The 19,699-nt window shown below is 49.5% G+C and overlaps 2 protein-coding genes across 4 annotated transcripts; both read left to right on the forward strand.

Moving 5' to 3' along the window:
- Positions 1-1,543: 1,543 nt before the first annotated feature.
- LOC103817825 (uncharacterized) lies at positions 1,544-16,491 on the forward strand. Of its 3 annotated transcripts, none has more exons than XM_030229540.2 (20): positions 1,544-1,855; positions 3,558-3,888; positions 4,222-4,351; positions 4,484-4,577; positions 5,483-5,633; positions 6,603-6,765; positions 7,449-7,574; positions 8,571-8,639; positions 9,477-9,599; positions 9,887-10,042; positions 10,618-10,671; positions 11,126-11,343; positions 12,208-12,284; positions 12,428-12,538; positions 13,229-13,315; positions 14,045-14,152; positions 14,348-14,469; positions 14,698-14,820; positions 15,456-15,498; positions 15,633-16,491. In XM_030229540.2, the coding sequence occupies exons 2-20, from the start codon at positions 3,717-3,719 to the stop codon at positions 15,708-15,710; spliced, it is 2,205 nt and encodes a 734-aa protein (XP_030085400.1). In that variant the 5' UTR covers positions 1,544-1,855; positions 3,558-3,716; the 3' UTR covers positions 15,711-16,491. The 3 variants fall into 3 exon arrangements, with proteins under 3 accessions (XP_030085400.1, XP_018771328.1, XP_050835864.1); XM_018915783.3 differs by lacking the exon at positions 1,544-1,855 and adding an exon at positions 2,412-2,561; XM_050979907.1 differs by lacking the exon at positions 1,544-1,855 and adding an exon at positions 2,684-2,811.
- A 948-nt stretch (positions 16,492-17,439) lies between these two features.
- Positions 17,440-19,585, forward strand: GNG13 (G protein subunit gamma 13). Its single transcript, XM_009091760.4, has 3 exons — positions 17,440-17,612; positions 18,372-18,494; positions 19,251-19,585. The coding sequence occupies exons 2-3, from the start codon at positions 18,397-18,399 to the stop codon at positions 19,354-19,356; spliced, it is 204 nt and encodes a 67-aa protein (XP_009090008.1). The 5' UTR covers positions 17,440-17,612; positions 18,372-18,396; the 3' UTR covers positions 19,357-19,585.
- The last annotated feature ends 114 nt before the right edge of the window (positions 19,586-19,699 follow it).

Raw genomic sequence — 19,699 nt, forward strand, 5'->3', positions numbered from 1 at the left:
AAGTAGTTGCTAATATTAAGGATATCAGAAATTAAAGGTGTCAGGGCACTTCATTTTCAAGATGTAACCATGGAATAGAATTCCAGAATGGTTTGGTTTGGAAGGGACATTAAAGACCATCCAGTTTCAACCCCCTGCCACGGGCAGGTTCTCCTTAAGTGAAAATCCTTCCTAGATTTTCTTTAACTGATTCTTATTAGTGAAAAATTCCCTCAGAATCGGTCCTCAAACTTTTCCTTTCCAGGTGCTGTAACACCATCACTCTGCTGAACAACTTTAACCACAAACACATTGCACTTGTAGCCCTGAACACCAGAAAATATCTTTATTTTATTCCCAGGTCCCGTCGGCTTTTTCCCGGCGAAAACTCGATTCCCTGTGCCAGCAGCGCATTAAGACATCGCAGCTTCAGCTCTCCCTGCTTCAGAATTCCCGTTTTTTTGAGGTCGAGTCCTGGCTGAGCCTGTGTGGAGCTCTGGTACCACCTAGTGTTACTGGGGGAAGCCTCAGCTGCTGGATGCGGCTTTTCCTCGTTGATGTCGCGACAGAAGGTGGCGACTGCGGTGAGGAGACGCAGCGACAGCATCTCCTCCTCCTCCAGCAGCGAGCAGGTCCAGCAGGGCTGGGAGGGGAACAACTCAGAATCACAGAATCGGGGAATATTCTGAGCTGGAAGGGACCCCAAAGGGATCAGCCAGTCCTGAACCATCCCCAAAAGTCACATTTCCCTGGCGAGGAAACCCTCAGTGGGTCTCCTCTCTCCTGTGCTGGGTGCTCCTGCTCCAGCTGGAGTAACTGAATTTTATTGTGATTATCTGAATTATTGCGATTATCGTGGAATTCTGGCATGGTTTGGGTTGGAGGCACCTTCAAGACCACCTCATGAATTATTGTGATGATCATGGAATGATAACCACAGTTATGAATTATTTTGATTATCATGGAATTATTGCGATTATCATGGAATTCTGGCATGGTGTGCATTTGGAGGCACCCACAAGACCATCCCATGAATTATTGTGTTTATCATGGAATTATTGTGATTATCATGAAATTCTGGCATGGTTTGGGTTGGAGGCACCTTCAAAACTATCTCATGAATTATTGTGATTATCATGGAATTCTGGGATGGTGTGCATTTGGAGGCACCCACAAGACCATCCCATGAATTACTTTGATTATCATGGAATTATTGCGATTATCATGGAATTCTGGCATGGTTTGGGTTGGAGGCACCTTCAAGACCATCTCATGAACTATTGTGTTTATCATGGAATGACAATCACAATTATGAATTATTGTGATTATCATGGAATTATTGAGGTTATCGTGGAATTCTGGAATTCTGGAGGCGCCTTCAGGACCATCTCATCCCAATCCCCGAACAGACCAAATTCCCTCAGCTCCTCCCATGGCTTCACCTCAAGGTGCCGCCTTTGTCTCACTCCTTTGGATGCTCTCCCGCAGCTTAATATCCCATATTTTGCTAACCAAAACTGCTCAAAGTATTCGAGGTGGGGCCAAGCCCAGTGCAGAGTGCGGTGTTGTGGTCTTCACTAATGAAAAATGTAACTAATTATCTGTAAGAACCGGTCAGGTCCTGGCAGAATGGGTGTGGAGAAGTCTCAGTAATTACATGAGCAATTGGTCTAAATGTGGCAACTAAATGTGAAAAAATGAATTAGTTGCTGGTGGAAACGGTGTGGGGGTCAAAGTAATTACAGGAGAAATGGGTGTTAATGGTTTTTGTAACCACTGAGTTTGAAAGAACCAATGAAGTTCTGGAGGAAGGCATGTGGGGATTTGAGAACCTCAAACTGAACTTCAGGGAAAAACGTGCAGGCTTAATGGATCTGTGAGTATGAACTTTATCCAGGGTCAGTTTAAATCCAATATTGATGATCATATAACGGGTGATGGGGGAATTAATGTTAAATGGGGAATATGTGATAGTGGGACTGTACCTCCCTACTGCCTCGGCCAAGGGGGAAAAGAGGGAAACGTGGCCAGGAAATGAGGATAAACGGAGGCTGTGCCTTCCAAAAAACTCCAGAGACCCCGCAGAGGTATGGCGCAGTGTTCTCTCTCCGTTATCCGAATAAAGTTGATTTTTGCAGGATTCCTGTGTCTCTGGCTGGACACTGCCTTGTCCAGGGGCATTTCCCTCACAGCTTGGCGGGGTGTGCAGGGGCCACCATGACGGACACGGTCACACAGGCGACAGCCCCCGCAGGGCGCTGCGCCGATGCCGATTTCGCGGAGAGTAAAGCGTTGATTTAACGTTTTTACTGAAAAAAAAGAGCTTTATTTAACGCGTGGCAGCCCTCAGCCCGTGCCCTCACCGAACATGGCGGCGCCCGCTGCCCTCAGGCGGCGCGGTGAGGGCGGAAAGGCGCGCGGGGCTTGGCCCGGAAGCGCTCGGGCTTTCAAAGAGTGGCGGGCGGCGGGAGCGGGAAAGCGAACGCCGGGAATCCCGGGAAAACGCCGGGAAAACACGGGAATCCCGGGTGGAACGGCGCGGCTGGAAGGGCTGAGCGGGCTCCGGAGCTGCTCTGAGGGAGGTTGGTCGGGGGGTGCGCTGGAAGGAGGCGGTTTGGGGCTGGAGGGGCGAGCGGCGTGTGAGGCGTTGGGGCTGTCGGAGGGCGGGGAATGGAGTGGGAAATTAAAGGAAGGGACTTTAAAGACCATCCAGTTTCAAATCCCTGCCATAGGCAAGTTCTGCTTCGGTTAAAATCCTTCCTAGGTTTTCTTTAACTGGTTCTTGTTAGTGAAAAATTCCCTCGGAATCAGTGCTGAGATTTTCCCTCCCAGGTGCTGTAACACCGTCGCTTGTTGTGGGGAGGGATGAGATGGGGGATGTTGGAGTTTGGGAATGGGGTGAGGTGGGGGATGTTGGAGTTTGGAAAGGGAGAGAGTAGGGTTTTTTTTGTTGTCCTGGGTGTTTGTGGTGTGGCTGGGTTAAGGGACAGCTGTGTTGCTGTTAACAGGAGTTGTTGTTATGGAATTCTGGAACGGTTTGGGATGGGAGGAACTTTAACAGCAAAATTCGGGAAGGATAAAGATAAAAAAAAAAGCCCAGCACTACACAGTGATAGAGAGTGAGGCTTTATTTTATTCTGGCCAGGACGTGCCACGGAAAATATTCCATATACAGATGGCTCTTTACTGGACAGCTTGCAGATTTATACACACAAAACCCAAAGCAATTCCCGTTCATTGATCCCAAATTTAATGTTGCATCATTTCCAACAGTCCAGTCCTACCACTTGCCATGGGCAGGGACACCTTCCACTCGATCAGGCTGCTCCAAGGCACATCCAGCCTGGCTTTGGACACTCCCAGGGATCCAGGAGCAGCCACAGCTTCCCTGGGAACCTTTGCCAGGGCCTCCCCACCCTCCCAGGAAAGGATTTGTCCCAAAATCCCCTCTAACCCTTCCCTGTTAGTGGGAGCTCATTCCCTGTCTCCTCATTCCACAGCCATTCCCACCAAACCCACCAGAAGAACAGCTCATCTCATATCTTAAAGTTTTTTCTTCTTTTTTCTTCTATTTTCAGGGTTCCTTGAAATATGGAAGCTCCAGTGGGTTTTGAGGTGCTGAGTGCACTGAGGATGAAACATCTCTGTCTCTAGTGTCATTTACCCAGCAGAGAAGAATTTGGGTCTCAGAGGAGTCTTTTTCTTCCCTTGTTCAAGAAAACACCTTAAGAGTGCAAATGGACAGCCAGTGTTACCCTGGTGGCTGCCAGGTGGTTCCAATTTGGAAGTTGGTGGCCATGTGGCCGTCAGAAAAGGAGGAGGAGGACAATGTAATCCTGATCAGTGATGATGATGATGATGAAGGGGAGGACACCCAAGGCAGTTCTGTCCTCTTTGTAGAGCCACAGGGTAAGAGCTGTTCCCTTGTTGTTGCTGGAGTTCCCTGCAAGATTTGGGGAATAAACTGAATTAATAAAACCGGGAGAAAATCCCTAATTTGTAGGGATATCTTTGGTGGCACTACCTCAAAGGATGCTGCTGTGTAGTTTTAAAATACTTCAAATTGAGCTCAGACTGGGCCTTTTCAATGTCAGCTGGGTCCTTTTTGATTTGGTTTGATAGCTCATGGATGTTTCATGTGCCATTCTGCCAGATCCCAGAAAAATGTGCTGCAAAGTGCTCGAAAAGTAAATCTCAGTAATTTCCAACACTGATTTACACCTCGTGCTCTCTTCCCTGCAGAGGAGTCTCCCCTGGAAGAGAAGAAATGCGAAGAGCTGGTGGATGAGGAGGGGGATTTAGTGGTCACCTACTGCAAACAAGCCAATGTGATGCCTCACGCCAGGCACGACTGCACCACGCAGCCCTTTGAGTAAGGCCAGGGCTGGGCAATCCCCTCTGGGCTCCCATTTCCCACATTTCCCTTGGGAACAGCTGCAGGCAGCAGCAGAGCTGAGGAAGGATGTGCTTTTCCTAACCAGCCTTCTGGTTCTCAACCTTGCAGGAGGAGAGAGAGTGACGCTTGCTTCCCCCTTGGGAAAAATGCAGATATTTGTGACCAGTGCTACTGCTACATCTGTGACAAACTGGCTGCTGAGGTAAGGGCAGGGCACAGGAGACAAAACTCTGGATCAAAGAGAGCTTTAGCCAAGCCCTGCCTCAGGCTCAGATTTTTGGCAGCAGCTCTGCTCAGGTGACTGTGCCTAAACCACTGTGGCTCAGGAGTTCTTAAGGTCAGGTCTAATATCAGATGAGTTATTTATTGCATAGAGAGGAGGGAGCAGAGAAAGGGCTTTTAACAGTTCTTTGTTACACAGGATAGAACAAAGCAGTGCACAATAACCAGGTACCTGTATCAAAGCTGGCAAAGAAATAGCATAGATTAGGAGGCAGTAATTCTACCCTCCCAGGAAAGAGTTAAGGGCTCTGAGAGAACAGTACAGGAAATTTGATTAACAGTTCCTCATAACTGCTAAAAGTGTGGTTCTGGTGGGGTTTATTTCTAGTGCAGGCAGTTGTTGGAGTAAACATACATTTATGTAGATGTCCTGTTTGCTTCGGGCACACAGTGCGTTTCATAAAATCAGATTACTAAATCAGACATTTTTTAAAGAATTAGGAGAATGTCAGCTTTCGGGACTGTCCCTACTGGAGTTAGGAGTGGAGGGAATTGTGTGGGGGTGGTTTATTTGCTGGGACCTTTTTGAATTTCAGGAGACTTTGAGCTGTGGACAAAGTTGGGGTAAACATGCAAAGGCAGGGCTCTGTTCCCAGTTTCCAGTGGGAGGGTGCCAGCCCTGAGGCTCTCTGGGAAGGGCTCAGCAATGGCAGCTAATCAATGAGGGGCTTCTTTGAAATGGTTCCCGTGATAGCAAATTGTTGCCTGTCAAAATACTTACTCAAGTGCAAGAAGGATAGAAGGAATTGGAACCCCTCACTCAGTGATGAGGGGAAGACACAAAAACCCAGCAACCTCTCCCTTTTCTTGTATTTTCTGACACAGTGCCAGCTCTGGACAGTCCCTTCCCTATGCCACTGCAATGCCCACAACAAGAGCAACTTCTGGAAGGCACAGAGGAACTTTGCCCTGGCTGGAGTCCTGGCCACCTTCAACCTGGAGCTGCTGGAGCTGGACACAGAGCTGCGGCGTGGGGGTGGGTGCTCTGTCCCCAGAGACCTGGGGGCTGCTCTGGCCCTGTCCTGGCTGCTCTGTCCCCAGGGACCTGGGGCTGCTCAGGCCCTGCTCTGTCCCCAGAGACCTGGGGGCTGCTCTGGCCCTGTCCTGGCTGCTCTGTCCCCAGAGACCTGGGGCTGCTCAGGCCCTGCTCTGTCCCCAGAGACCTGGGGGCTGCTCTGGCCCTGTCCTGGCTGCTCTGTCCCCAGGGGCCTGGGGGCTGCTCTGGCCCTGTCCTGGCTGCTCTGTCCCCAGGGACCTGGGGCTGCTCTGGCCCTGTCCTGGCTGCTCTGTCCCCAGGGACCTGGGGCTGCTCTGGCCCTGTCCTGGCTGCTCTGTCCCCAGAGACGTGGGGCTGCTCAGGCTCTCTCCTGGCTGCTCTGTCCCCAGGGACCTGGGGCTGCTCTGGCCCTGTCCTGGCTGCTCTGTCCCCAGAGACCTGGGGCTGCTCTGGCCCTGTCCTGGCTGCTCTGTCCCCAGGGACCTGGGGCTGCTCAGGCCCTGCACTGGGGGACAGCTTGGCTGCTCCACTCCAATCCTTGGGGAGTTTTTAAGGAGTAAATTGCTGTGCCTGCTTTCTTTTTCCATGCTTGTACCAGGGATGGGTTTGCAGGTGCAGATTTCTGCTTTTCTCCATCTGGAAGAATCATAGAATGGTTTGGGGTGGAATGGAGCTGGAAGATGATCTCCTTCCAACCCCTTTCCTTGGGCAGGGGCACTTCCCACTATCCCAGGGTGCTCCAAGGCCTCCCCACCCTCCCAGGGAACAACTCTTTCCCAATATCCCTCCTAAATTTCCCCTCTTTCAGCAACAAAGCTTTCCTGACCAATAAAACTGGATGCAAACAATTTCCTAAATAATTTCACATGGAGAACTTTCTCTTTTGATTTTGAAAAAGAAACATGCAAAATTTCTTTGTGCAATTTTTTTTTTTGTCCTGTCTCTTAGGAGATCTCCTAGAAAAATTCATCAGGGATCTTTCTGTAGCCTATAACAAATACCTGATAGGAGAAAGGATCTGTCCCCCAGGACATGAATGCTTCTGCCAGCCAAAGTTGCCCCCGGGGCAGTGCAGTGTCTGCAGCTCACGGAATGTGGAGGTGGTGTACAAGTAAGTGCCAACAGATTTGGGCTTGTCAGGGCAGCTTCGGTTTGTTTAATGAGTTGTAATCAGAATTGTGGCACCTGAGACAGCAGAAATAGAGTGGAGAGAACTTACATGGTGAGCAAGATAATTGCACTTGGCTGTAGTTTAAAATTCCTCTTAAATGTGTCTGTAAATCTCCTGTGCTGTGCAGGACTCCTGAGGATCTCTGATTGTTATAACCTGGGGAAGTGGGACTCTGAGGCCTGCTTTGGGGTGGCTTTAGGTGGGATCTTGGGAAGGAATCCTTCCCTGGGAGGGTGGGCAGGCCCTGGCACAGATTCCAGAGGAGTTGTGGCTGCCCCTGGATCCCTGGGAGTGCCCAAGGCCAGCCTGGACAGGGTTTGGAGCAGCCTGGGCCAGTGGAAGGTGTTGGAATTTAAGGTTCCTTCCAACCCAAACCATTCTGGGATATTTTTTTTTTTACTAATTTCTTTCTTAGAATAAGTTTCACCTTTTCACTGGTATAACAGATCTTCAGAATACCCAAAGTATTGGTTGTGCCAGCCCCTCCTCGGTGTGCTGGAGATCTCTGAAGGCAAGGCTGGGCTCTTGATTGCTCTCAAGCTGTGGGGTGGCCTCATTTACCACTTGTTTAGGTAATCCATTGTTGCAGACCCTTGATCTTACAGGCCACTTGACTTTCTCAGGTATTCTGATGTTTTCGAGCTGGTAGCAAGATTTTTAAATCAGGCAGAACAAGAAAGCCCCAAAGCTGCTGCTGTCATGCTGCTGGGAGCAGCTAAACAGATTGCCCTGCACAAAGACCCTGCTATGTAAGTACCTGGCCCACAGAGTGGGGGATCTTCCTCCTTTCCTCCAGGGGAGAGGAATTAGTGAGAGAATCCTGGGGGTTTGTTTATTAGGGGTGAGGAAAGTGTAAAAATCCCAGGAAGGTGAACACACGGAGGGAGAAGTGGGATTTGGGGCAGGAGGGATTGGGGGAGAAAAGAAGAGCTTGGATGCGAGAGGGAAAAGTTCAGCAGGAATGAGAGTTTGAGATCTCTGTCAAAAAACCCTGCCAAGGGAAAGGCAGATTTAATATTAAACAACAAAGTTGTTGGCAAGATTTGCTCCAGTGCTTACAGGAGAGATTAGGCACAACAAAGGAAAACAAGCAGCAACTAAACCGAACATAATCCAGGCATTGAGAAAAGGAAACGAACCGAGAACCACCGAGGGCAGTGAGGGACAAAGGGAACAGCAAACATAGAAAGGAACTCGCCCTTAAAAGCTTAACAGCACTCCCACTTAAGAGTACTTTAGGTTATATCTTAAGCTTAACAATTCAACAAAGAAACAGCACTTACCCCTAACTTAAGCTTAGCTTAAAACTTAACGGTTTAAGGGGAATAACCCTTGAGCAGCATTTAACCTAACTTAGAACTCCGAAGTTGCACTTAGCAACTCAGCAAAACACTTTCCAACAGCACAAGGAGCTTTGCTTTGTGACACCTGAACATTTTGGGGTTTAAATTCGGGGGTTTTGGTGAAAGAGAAGGAAATGATGTCTGGGTTGGTTTGATAGAGCAGCTCCCTGCAGTTCCTGCTGAGGGGAGATCTAGATTTGCAAGGAGCAGGCTGCATTTGTTAGCTGGGAGTTTTTCACTGTTTTGCACTTCGGCTCCTGTTTCAGTCTTTGCAGGATTTTTTTTCAGCATGCCAGCTTTCAAGATTTTTCCTTAAAAAGTGTTTTCCTCATCAGTTGAGTACAGAAAAGGAGAAAAGGCAGGAAGGGGAGCCTGGCATTAATTAGTGCTGGTTTTTTCCAGGCTTAGGAGCTATCAGAGCCTTGGCCACACTACTTCCCTGAGGGTTGCTGTCCCATTTCTGTTCCAGAGGTAAGGTTGGTTTCCTTGCTGGCTGCAGACTTTCTGCTTGGCTTTAAAATGTGTTTCAGGTGACAAATCCTCTCTTCAGAGACACGTGGGAGGCCAGAGCAGCTTGTGGTTGTTAAACCAAGGAGTGAATAGTGGCTGGGAGAGGTCACAGAGCAGCCTGGCAGGAGTCCCCTGGGATGGAGCATGGAAAAGCTCCCCCAGAGGCTGAAGAATGAGGACACCCAGCTGCCTTGGCTTAATTCACTTCCCATTTTAGCTCTACCCTTCACCTTTCCCCCCAAATTCCCCTGCCACAGAAGGTTGATGAGTGAAGAATTCAATTCTTTCCAACCCAGTTCTGTACTCTCACCTTCTCTGGAACTAATGACAGGTGCAACCCAAATCCTTCAGCAGTTCTCATTTTTAGTTGCTGTTCTTGATTTTTTTAACTTTCTGATTGGAACAAAAAAGGGAAGAGTTTGTCTTTACCTCCCTGCCAGAACTTTAGAGTAAACTTTTCTTTTTTATCTCCACTTACCAATTAATACAGAGATGGTTGCAGTAGCAGGGAGGGTGCAGGAGCTCAGGCCCAGCACAGTTTGAAGGGTTTGATGTGCACATCCCTTGGAGATCTTTGGTTTAAAGCTTAAACCCACAGAATCTTGATTTTAAAAGTAATAACAGCACAATAATAATTTCATTATTCACTACAAAACTCAAAGCAGAAATTCCAATACAGATCCAAACAAAAAACCCCAAACTTGTGCAGTTTCCCATATGATTAAGAAAGACAACTTGTTAGTAACTCACCTCATTTTAAAATACCCTTTTTGAATTGTTTTTCTTTTCAAATCACAGGATCGTGACCCGACTTCAGAGGATGCTGGTGTTGTGTGACTTCCCAAAAATGCTGTATGAAAAGTTTGTTGAGTTTTTCCAGTCCATCTCCCTTCCCTGCCACTGCTATGCCTTCTCAAACAGGTGAGTTCTGGGGCCTCTGAGTGTTCAGCTTGGATCCAGTGGAAAGTTCTTTCCCTGATAAGAAAAGCAGGAGCATTTTCAAGGAATATTTCAGGATTTGCTGCCTTCCCTGTTTGTTGTTTGATGCCATGGCTGAGCTGTTGTCACTAAAGTTTTATTCCTTTCCCCCAGAACTGAGCTCTGAACCCCAAAATGTTTTATTAATCAAACTTCACAGTCCTTAAAGGAGCTAATTAGTGATGTACAACAAAACACGGTTAAAAATTACTTTATTTTTGTCCTTGCAGCTTGAATGTTTTGCCCTGGGACCACATGTTGCTGACCACAGTTTTAAAAGGCCAGAACATCACTGGGCAGAGGAGACAGAAAGGAAGGAAAATGTACCTGTGGGAGGCACTCCCTGTTGTGGAGGCTCGAGTGGAGAAACTGCTGGAGAAAAAGAAGTGAGATTGGTTTGGCTTTTTCACTTTGTGAACTCAGTTCTTTTATTTTGACTGCTCCAAACCTCTGCACTTTGGTATAATGGGGAAACACAAAACAAAGTCTTTATTTATTTTTTTTTTCTTCTCAACAAGGCCAGGAGCTTTTTAAAGTTTCTCAGAGCCCTTTGAATGCCTCAGGACCAAAAAAAGATTGCTGGGGTGGCTCATTTCTGTGTCTCCAAAAACCCTACAGGTTTTACATGTTGATTTTCCTCTTCTCAAAGGCTGGCAAGTGGAAGGCAGCCAGAAGAGTCTGTTCTGAGTCTTCAGAGGGCTGTGCTCCAGAAAATCCAATATTCCAAAGAATCCCAAGATTCACTTAAAGAATCCAGCTGCAAGGCAACCTCTGATTTAATTTTGCCAGAGCTGAGATAATCTGGGAATAACCTCTAGGAATTTATTTCCAGCTTGTTTCTGTCCTGCTGTGCAGTGTCTCCTGTGTGAGAGGCTCTCCTGGTTTGCTTCTTTCATTGTAGGAGATGTTTGCCCTGTGCACAGTTCTGCACTTCCTTCTCACCTTCTGTTTTTCTCCCCAGGTATAAGGAAGTTGTTCGATACCTGAGAGCTGTGAAATGCAATGAAAACCAAAGGTAAATGGCTTCTCCCCTTTTCCCCTTTTCTCTCTCTTTTCCTCTTTTCCCTCTCTTTTCCCCTTTTCCTTTTCCCTCTCTTTTCCCCTTTTCCCTCTCTTTTCCCCTTTTCCTTTCCCTCTCTCTTTTCCCCTATTCCCCTCTCTTTTCCCTCCCTTTCCTTTTCCCTTCTCTTTTCCTCCCTTTCCTTTTTCCCTCTCTTTTCCCCCCTTTTTTTCTTTTCCCTTTCTTTTTCTCTCCTTTCCTTTTCTCTCTCTTCCCCCCACCCTTTTCCCTTCTTTTTCCTCTTTCCTTTCCCCTCTCTTTTCCTCCCATTCCTTTCCCCCCTTTTCCTCTCTTTTTCCCCCTCTCTCTCCTCCCCTCTGTAATGGTCAAGCCCAATCAGATCTCTCCACAAATCCTACAAAACCCCCCAAATCCTAATGGACCCCAAACCTTCATTTCCTCTTCCCAGGCTCCGAGACCTTCGGGATCTGATCCCGTTCTACCTGTGCAAAACTGGGAATTTCCTGGATGCTGCCCACTCCCTGCTGTTCCCTGTGAACAGCCTGGCCTGCTGCTCTGCCTGCAGGATCACCCCCTGCCAGTTCAAGGTCTACCTCAAGATCTTCAGGACAGGCTGTGTTCCCTCTGGCAATGACATGCTGGAGACAGGGCCCTGGGTTACAGCTGGCAAGTGTCACTTCTTCCTCCCTCCTTCACTGAGAACTTCATTCCAGCTCTTCCCTGGCAGTCGGAGGAGTGGCACCTGAGCCCAGCTGGGAGTTGGGTGAGGGTGGGGAGGCCCCTGCATCCCTGGAAGTGTCCCAGGCCAGGCTGGACAGGGCTTGGAGCACCCTGGGACAGTGGGAGGTGTTGGGTTGGAACTGGATGGGCTTTGAGGTTCTTTCCAGTCCAAACCATGAAAACAGCAGGATGACTTTGTACTGGAGCATGGATTATCCACTTCCCTTATAACACTCATTTTGTCAGCTCACTTTCTGCTGAAAGCAAAGCAAGAGAAACTGTTCCAAGAAAATCCAAAGCCCTTCATTCCCTCCCAGCATTGCCACTGGCAGTGGGGGACTTGGCTTTATGTCTCAGCTGTGACCTTGAGGAGAAAACCTCCTGATGGGAGATGTTTCACCATCAGAATCACGAGCTCAGCCTCTGATAATTGCCATCATCTGTCCTGGGCTTTGTCACTTCTCAGGATGTCTTGTGCCATGAAAGATTCATTTGGGAGTTGTTCCCTGCTGACAGAATTCTTGGAAGTGTGAGATCCCTCAGTGTGGTGTGATATCCACAGCAAACACTTCCTCTGGGATCACCTGGCTCAGTCTGGGTGGTGTCCAGACTTTGCAGCTTTCCAGAGCTGTTTTGTAGCTGATGTTTTAACTGTTCCACCAACAGACGTGTGTGGAACAGCTGTAAACACCTGCTGGCTCTGCAGAAACAGACCTGGAACCGAGTGAATATCCTGGTTGAGTTCCTGCTGGGGAGTGACTTGGGCTGTGTGGGGTCTGGGTTTGATCCTTTTCATTTCCATCCCTGCAGGCTCTCCCCTGAGGAACACTGTGCTAATTAAGCAGGCACTCAAACTGCTCTACAGCAGCGAGGCACTCTACAGGAATGTGAGTCAGGCCAAAATTGCCTCTTCTCTCCTGTTCCCACTCCCTGAGAGGGCAAGGACTTACTCTGACCCCTTTTTTCTCTGAATAATTCACCCCTCTGCCCAGATTTCACTTTGTAACACAAACGTTCTCTTGGGTTTTAGGCCAAATGTTGGAGTTCCTTCATCATGGTTTTGGGGAGCAGCAATTTGTTGGAAAAGAGGGGGCACCTGCTCCCCTTACCCCTGGGAGAGCCCCCCCTCAGCTTCCAAGAGGTACCAAACAGTGCTGGGAGCTGGGGGAATCTCCTGGCTGGGGTTTGGACAAGATTCCACTGGGTGTGGGAATTGGCTCCTTCTCCCAGATGCCAGAGTGAACTTCCAGTGCCTCACCTGGTGCTCCTGTGCCAGGGTGGCTCTGCAGATGTGGGGGTTCAGGAATGTTAAAGGCAGCTGGCAGTGGGCTCATTCTGCTCCCAGCTCAGGCCTGGCCCTGGTTCTGGATCTGTTCATGGTGAGGTGGGTCAGATCAGAAAGGGCCTGGACAGGGAATGGCTTCCCACTGCCAGGGGGCAGAGCCAGATGGGAGATGGGGAAGGAATTCCTGGCTGGGAGGGTGGGCAGGCCCTGGCACAGTGCCCAGAGCAGCTGGGGCTGCCCCTGGATCCCTGGCAGTGCCCAGGGCCAGCTGGGACAGGGCTTGGAGCACCTGGGACAGTGGGAGGTGTCCCTGCCATGGCAGGGGTGGAATGAGGTGATTTTTCCATCTCAGCCCTATAAAAATGAAGAGTTTTGGAGAGGGGTTGGTTGGTGCTGCAGAGCCTCAGTTCCCCACGAGTGTGATGTGGAACAGGCACCATCCTCTGCAGAAATGCTGGAGAAGCACATGAAACCCCCACTTCTGGCATGGTTTGGGGCTTGTCTGGGGAGGATCTGCCATCCTTGTCCCTCACTGTCCCCTTGCAGAATGTGCTGGCAGCCAGTGGCAACTTCCTGGAGGATCTCAAGTCTGGAGTTAATGTCTCTTTACCATCTGCTGTTTTCTCTGGTCAGGTGAGTGATGACAAAGGAATTTATCCCCAGCAGTGAAAAATGTTGGGTTATTAAGAAAAGCTTTCAAGAGAAGCCTGGAAGATTTTTTTTGGGGGTGATCACCTCAAGATTAGCACAGTCTGAACTCTGGAGCAGATATGAAGGCAGAGAACTGAGGGTCTCTTCTGCTCTGCCCATCTCTTTATCCCTGTCCAAATTATGGATTTATAAAGGAGGGCTGGGAATAATTGATTGTATCCTAACTTCTCCCAGGGTTTGGCTCAGACAGGACCCTGGGGCTTCTCAGAACTCAGAATTGCCCAGAAGTTCTAAATTTCTTTTTAATTAAGGGTTTCAGGTGTGTGGACCTTGGTTGAAGGTAGCAGGAAAAGCATTCCATATTCAGTGCAGTCATCTAAGGAGCTGCCTTACTCTTTTTTTACTTTTTTGGAGGAAGTTTCAGTTTGTTCTCCAAAGATGTTGCTCCTGAGCTGGATTTTTTTCCCCTTTAATTCCCTATTTCTGCTCCTATGTGAGATTTCACTTTTATGTGAGCACTTTGAGAGCCCCAGAAATAAAATCCCTGTTCCATTCCCGTGTGTTTAACTCTTGATAAGGTTCTTGTGGATTTGTTGTGTGCCCTCCAAGCTCTCTGGCTGACCTGGAGTAACTCAGTGCTGGTTTGAGTGGATAAGTGAAGGGAAAGCAGCTGTTAAATCCATTTCTTTCCTGGTTGTGTCTCCTGTGCAGCTGCACCACGAGGCTTCTCTCATCCTGGCAGTGCAAGCAGTGCAGCAGATGCTCTGTTGTGACCTTCCACACTTGACTTCCTTCTTAGAGATAGTCCTGGCTTTTGGGGTGAGTCCTACAAACTGATTCCTCTTCCCAGAGATGAAAGCAAATAATGTTTAAAATCTCTGTGATGATGAAAACACCATCCTGGAACTTTTAGCCATGTTTAATTTGACTTTGCTTTGATCTTTATTCTTTTTTTAAATTTTATTTTAAGGAATGACTGGCACTGAGGTTAAATCATATTTTGTCTCTTCTTAGAAAAACTTCTGGGCTCTGAGGCTGTTGCTGGACCAGCTTTGCTGTGTGGAGCACATCCTGTGTGGCACTGCCAACCTGCTCCTGAGGGACCTGAGTCGGGAGGAAGGCACCATGCTGGCAGTGTGAGTGCAGCCCTGCTCCTGGCTGCCCTGGGAATGCAGCAGGGGGACAGTGGGGGTGCAAACCTGGGGCATGCACAGCTGGAGTGAAATCCCTTATCCCTGGGAGAGCCCCTTGGCTTCCAGCAGTGCTGGGAGCATCTCCTGCCTCAGCTCTGTGGGAGCTGGCTGCTTCTGCCAGGTGCCAGGGGGAGCTCCCAGTGCCTCAGCCCTGCTGGTTTCGTTGTGCAGGTGGCAGAACCTTGGCCCCCAGTACGTGGGGGAGTTCCTGTGCCTGTTCCTGACCTGCAGACACAAGAGGATGCAATCTGTGGGGCTCTTCAGCCTCAACGTGGTCATCGAGAACCTGCACCTGTGAGTGACTGGCGACTGCCCCAGGGCCCCAGAAATAAATCCTGGCATTGTCCCTCTGGGACTGCCCCAGAGCCACCTGAAATAAATCCTGGGATTGCCCCACTGGGACTGCCCCAGAGCCCCCTGAAATCCTGGGATTGTCCCACTGGGACTGCCCCAGAGCCACCTGAAATCCTGGGATTGTCCTCTGGGACTGCCCCAGGGGCCCAGAAATCAATCCTGGCATTGTGCCACTGGGACTGCCCCAGAGCCACCTGGAATAAATCCTGGCATTGTCACCCTGGGACTGCCCCAGAGCCACCTGAAATCAATCCTGGCATTGTCCCTCTGGGACTGACCCAGAGCCCCCTGAAATCCTGGCATTGTCCCACTGGGACTGCCCCAGAGCCACCTGAAATCCTGGCATTGTCCCACTGGGACTGCCCCAGAGCCCCCTGAAATAAATCCTGGGATTGCCCCACTGGGACTGCCCCAGAGCCACCTGGAATAAATCCTGGGGTTCTCCCCAGTCATTCTCCTGTAAATCTGGAATCACCTTGGCCTGGAGCTGTGAGCTGTTGGATTTTTGAGAGCCAGGGGTGGCTGCCCCTGTGGCCAGCTGGGAGGGAGTGAGTGGGAATTTCTCTCTGTTTCAGGTGTCCCTGGGCCAGGCAGCTCTGCACCTTTTTCCAGGAGTCTGTGAGTATCCCAGTGTTTGTAGGATTTGGCAGCAAAGCAGATCCCTGATACCCCTTCCCAATCAAATACTGAAATGGTTTTTGTATTAAAAAAGCATTCCTGAAGGGGGTTAACTGTGTTTTGTCTCTTCCCAGGGGTTGGGGCAGCTCCCCTTTGGCACCACAGTTCACCAGGAAGTTTCCAAGTTCATCAGTGCTTTTGAGAAGCTCTAATTGGGACCAAATCCTCAGGAATATTTTCCAGTTGGGTTTTCATCTAACCAGTCTCTTCCTGGAGAGTTCCTTGGGTTTGCTTTGGTTGTCACCTCCAGGAAGGGTCAGCTAAAAACTGACTTCCCTGGCTCTGGAGTGGGACCAGAGCCACATTTTGGGAGTTTCTTGCAGTTCCACAGATTCAGGAGTGGTTGGAAGAGGCAGCAGGTCGGAGTTGTTTTCAGAAGCTGGCAAAAGCAGGGAACACGGATGGAGCAGGAAGCAGCACAGAATTTTTCCTCCTGTTGGGACACAAACCTTGCAGGAGGCAACTGCTGAGAGGGAAAAGCTTAAAGCAGGAAACCAGGGAGCTGAGAGCTCCCTCTGCAGCAGTTTGGGGTTTGCACAGCTCTGACTTTGGGTTCCATTCTAAACCGGGAGGCTGGAAGATAAAACTGAGCTTTATTTTCTTCAAACAACCCCAGTGTGGGGCAGTGCAGAGCTGATGTTATTTGGAAACAATCCAGCTTTCAGGCTGGGCTTTTCTGCTGAAAATAAGGTTTAGCTTGGTGCAGATGGCATTTCCCAAATCCTAATTCTGGGGGGAATTTGGAGTTCACTCTGACCTGGGCAGGCTGGAAAACAAACCCCAGTGTGTGCCCAGGGGCACTTTGCACATTTCCATGGGGGTTTGGGGCCTTCTGCAGCTCTTGGTATCCCAAAGTTCTCACCAAAAAACGCACCTGGGTGAAAATTTGACACCTTGTTCATTAAAACTGTCCAAGTTCCATTGTTACATTGACATTTTGGGTGTTTTTTTGGCTGTTTACTTGGTTTGGGGTGGGATTTTTGGGGTTGGATTTTGGTTTGGGCTCGGGGTTTTATTTTTGGCTTTGGTTTCTTTGGGGTTTTTATTTTGGGGTTTTTTTATTGGGTGTTTTGGTCCTGGTTTTTTAGGGGGGGGTTGGGTTTTTTTGGTTTTGAGGGGTTTTTTGCCTCTTTGGGTTCATTTTCTTGGTTTGGGTTTTTGGATTTTTTGGGGGGGGGACTGGTTTTTAGGAAGCTGAGGGTTTTGCTATGGTTTTTTTAGGAAGTTGAGGGATTTGGGGAGGTTGGGGTGTTTTTTAGGATTTTGAGAGGGTTTTGAGGGGTAGGGGTTTTTTTAGTTGAGAGGTTTTGGGGGCATTTAGGGGCTTTTAGGAAGTTGAGAGATTTTGGGGGGTTTAGGGGCATTTTTTTGAGATTTTCCTTTGACTATCAGTTTTTTTGGTTGGGTTTTTTTTTTTTTTGAGGTTTGAATTTTTGCCTTGGGGTTGGACTGGGCCAGGCTCAGTCTCCTCCAGATCCCCCATCCCAGGACCCCAAAGAGGGAATGGGAACAGATTTAGGGCAGGGACTTTGTGTCCCAGCCTGGATTTCTCCCCCTTGGCGCAGGAAATCTGGGAAATGCTTCTTTCCTGTAAGTAAACCCTTCTCCATGATTGATCCCTGCTGGGTTTTAATGCCTGGGAGCAGCCCTATGGATCCTTCAGGGAACGATTTAATCTTTTATGGATGAGGAAAAAAACCTTTCCTGGAGCTCTGCACTTCCCTTTGGGCCTGGAGTGGTCCTGGAGTTCGGCTAAGAGGAGCAGAACTCGTTAAAAATGGGAAAGTTCCCTTTGGAGCAGGAAAGGGACCCTGCTCCCTGCGCCCCTCAGCCGGGGGGCAGCCGGGATAACCCCGATTGGAGCTGCCTCCCTCCAAATCCCCCGGGAGCGGCGGGGGGAGGACGCAGCCGGGATCCATCCGCACCAGCCGTGCATCACAGATTATCCCGAGCCTTTGGGACCGCCGGGAGCCGGGGGAGCCGCGGCAGGAGCGAGGCCAGGCCAGGGCTGCAGACGCGGCCCCGATTCTCTGCTGCCGGCACCACCAAGCCAGGTGCGAGCGGGGATGTGCGGGCTCGGGAAGGGGCAGATCCCGCTCCCGGCTGGAGCTCCGGGGATGCCAAAGGGGATGGAGCGGGGCTGGGAGGGAGCTGTGCCCGAGGGAAGGAGCTGTGCCCGAGGGAGGCTCTCACCCTTCCCCGCCCGTCCTCCCCGAGCCGGGGCACCCCTGGGGTTCACGGCCCCGCGGCTGGGCTGGGCTTGGGGACAGGGAAATCTCCTTGTGCCACCGGGTTTTGGGGTGGCACGGGCACCACCCCACTGTGGGCACTGCTCGAGCCCCCTCGGCTGCCGTGCCTCAGTTTCCCCATCACGCCCGCCCTCCCCAGGTCACTGCTGGGGGGGCAGTGGGGTGGAGGGTGCAGAGGGGTTTGCTTTGCTCCCCAAATCTGTGCTGGCCGCCCCCTGAGCTGCTTCCAGTGCTCTTGAGGCTGCCCCAAATCCCTCCTGGTCCCTTCCGAGCCGTGGCCGGGCAGGACAAGGACAGCCAGCCCCTTCCCAAAGAGCCTCGGGCTGCTCTCTGCTGCTCCCCACCCAAATTCCAGTCAAATCTGCCTCGGTCCCCGCGCTTTGCATGAGAGGAGCACGGGCAGCCTTTGCCTCAACCAAAACAACCCCAAAAGCTCCCTGAGCCCTTGGCTGCTCCTCTGGGGGCTTGGAAACCTCCCCCAGAGCCTGTCCCCATCCTGGGGTCGCCGTTGGGGTGCAACTGAGGGGCCAGGGCAGGACAAGGCACCAAAATCCCCGTTCCCAGCCCAACGGAGCCCTCGGAGAGCGCGATGGACGAGTGGGATCTCCCACAATGGAAAAAAGAGGTGGAAAGCCTCAAGTACCAGCTGGCCTACAAGAGAGAGATGTCCTCCAAGACCATACCTGAGTGAGTGGGGGCTTCCCTTCCCTATTCTATCCATTCTATGTTATCCATAATGCCTAAAACATAATAAATCTGAGCTAGAAATTGTTTCCTATCTACATAAACACCTATGTGTAATATGAATTTATTTTTCCGCTGCAATTTGATTAAAATTAAAATACAGATTTTATTTTATATATAATTTGGTATGTGTAAATATATATATATGTGTGTGTGTGTGTGTGTGTGTGTGTGTGTGTGTGTATATATATACAGGCACACACATGCACTCTCTTGTCTTTGTTTATATATATGATTTATTTTTTTTATTATATATAAAATCGTGGGCCTGGATGGTCTTTAAGGTTTCCACCAATGCACACTATTCCATGATTCTCTTTTATATATGTATTTTTAAATTTTTATTTATATATTTTATATATATATATATATATATATATATATGTATCTATATCTATTATATCTATATGATGTATATCTATATATGTATGTGTATTATATATCTCTATATTGTTGTATATATATGTTATTTGTGTATATATATATATATCTTATTATATATATGGTGCAGATCCCCTCTTCCCAGAGCTTTGCAGAGCTCAAAATACTTTAAATCACGGATGGCCACAGAGCTGGGGACATCCCCAGGATTTCCCCTGAGCCCCCTGGGCTGTGCCCACCCTCCCTCCCCCCCAGGATTTCCCCCAAACCCCCCCAGGTGCCCCTGGGCTGTGCCCACCCTCCCTCCCCTCTCTGCAGGTTTGTGAAGTGGATCGAGGACGGGATTCCCGAGGATCCCTTCCTGAACCCGGAGCTGATGAAGAACAACCCCTGGGTGGAGAAAGGCAAATGCATCATCCTCTGAGGCTCCCTGGCTCCTCAGGACGGGCTTGGCACCCCCGAGCTCCAGTTCCACCCCAGACCCTGAGCAAAGCCCTGCCCTCACCTCCTTTCTTCCCTCCTGGCTGTAGAAGGGGTTTTAGAAATGGGGGGAAACCCCCAGGCTGCTCCAGGGCTGTGCTGCAGCTTCATCTCACACTTCTGCCACCCAAAAAAGGCAGATTTTTGCAACTTGTAAAGAAGCTTTTATAAAACCCCCATTTGCAGTGACTTTAGATACTTTTGTACACTGTAGGATATTGTTGCACAGCAAACCAGGCAGAACCTGGCACCTCGAGTTTGTCTGAAATAAACAGAGCAATACTTCA

Source organism: Serinus canaria, chromosome 14 (assembly GCF_022539315.1).
Source record: "Serinus canaria isolate serCan28SL12 chromosome 14, serCan2020, whole genome shotgun sequence".
Lineage (NCBI taxonomy): Eukaryota > Metazoa > Chordata > Aves > Passeriformes > Fringillidae > Serinus > Serinus canaria.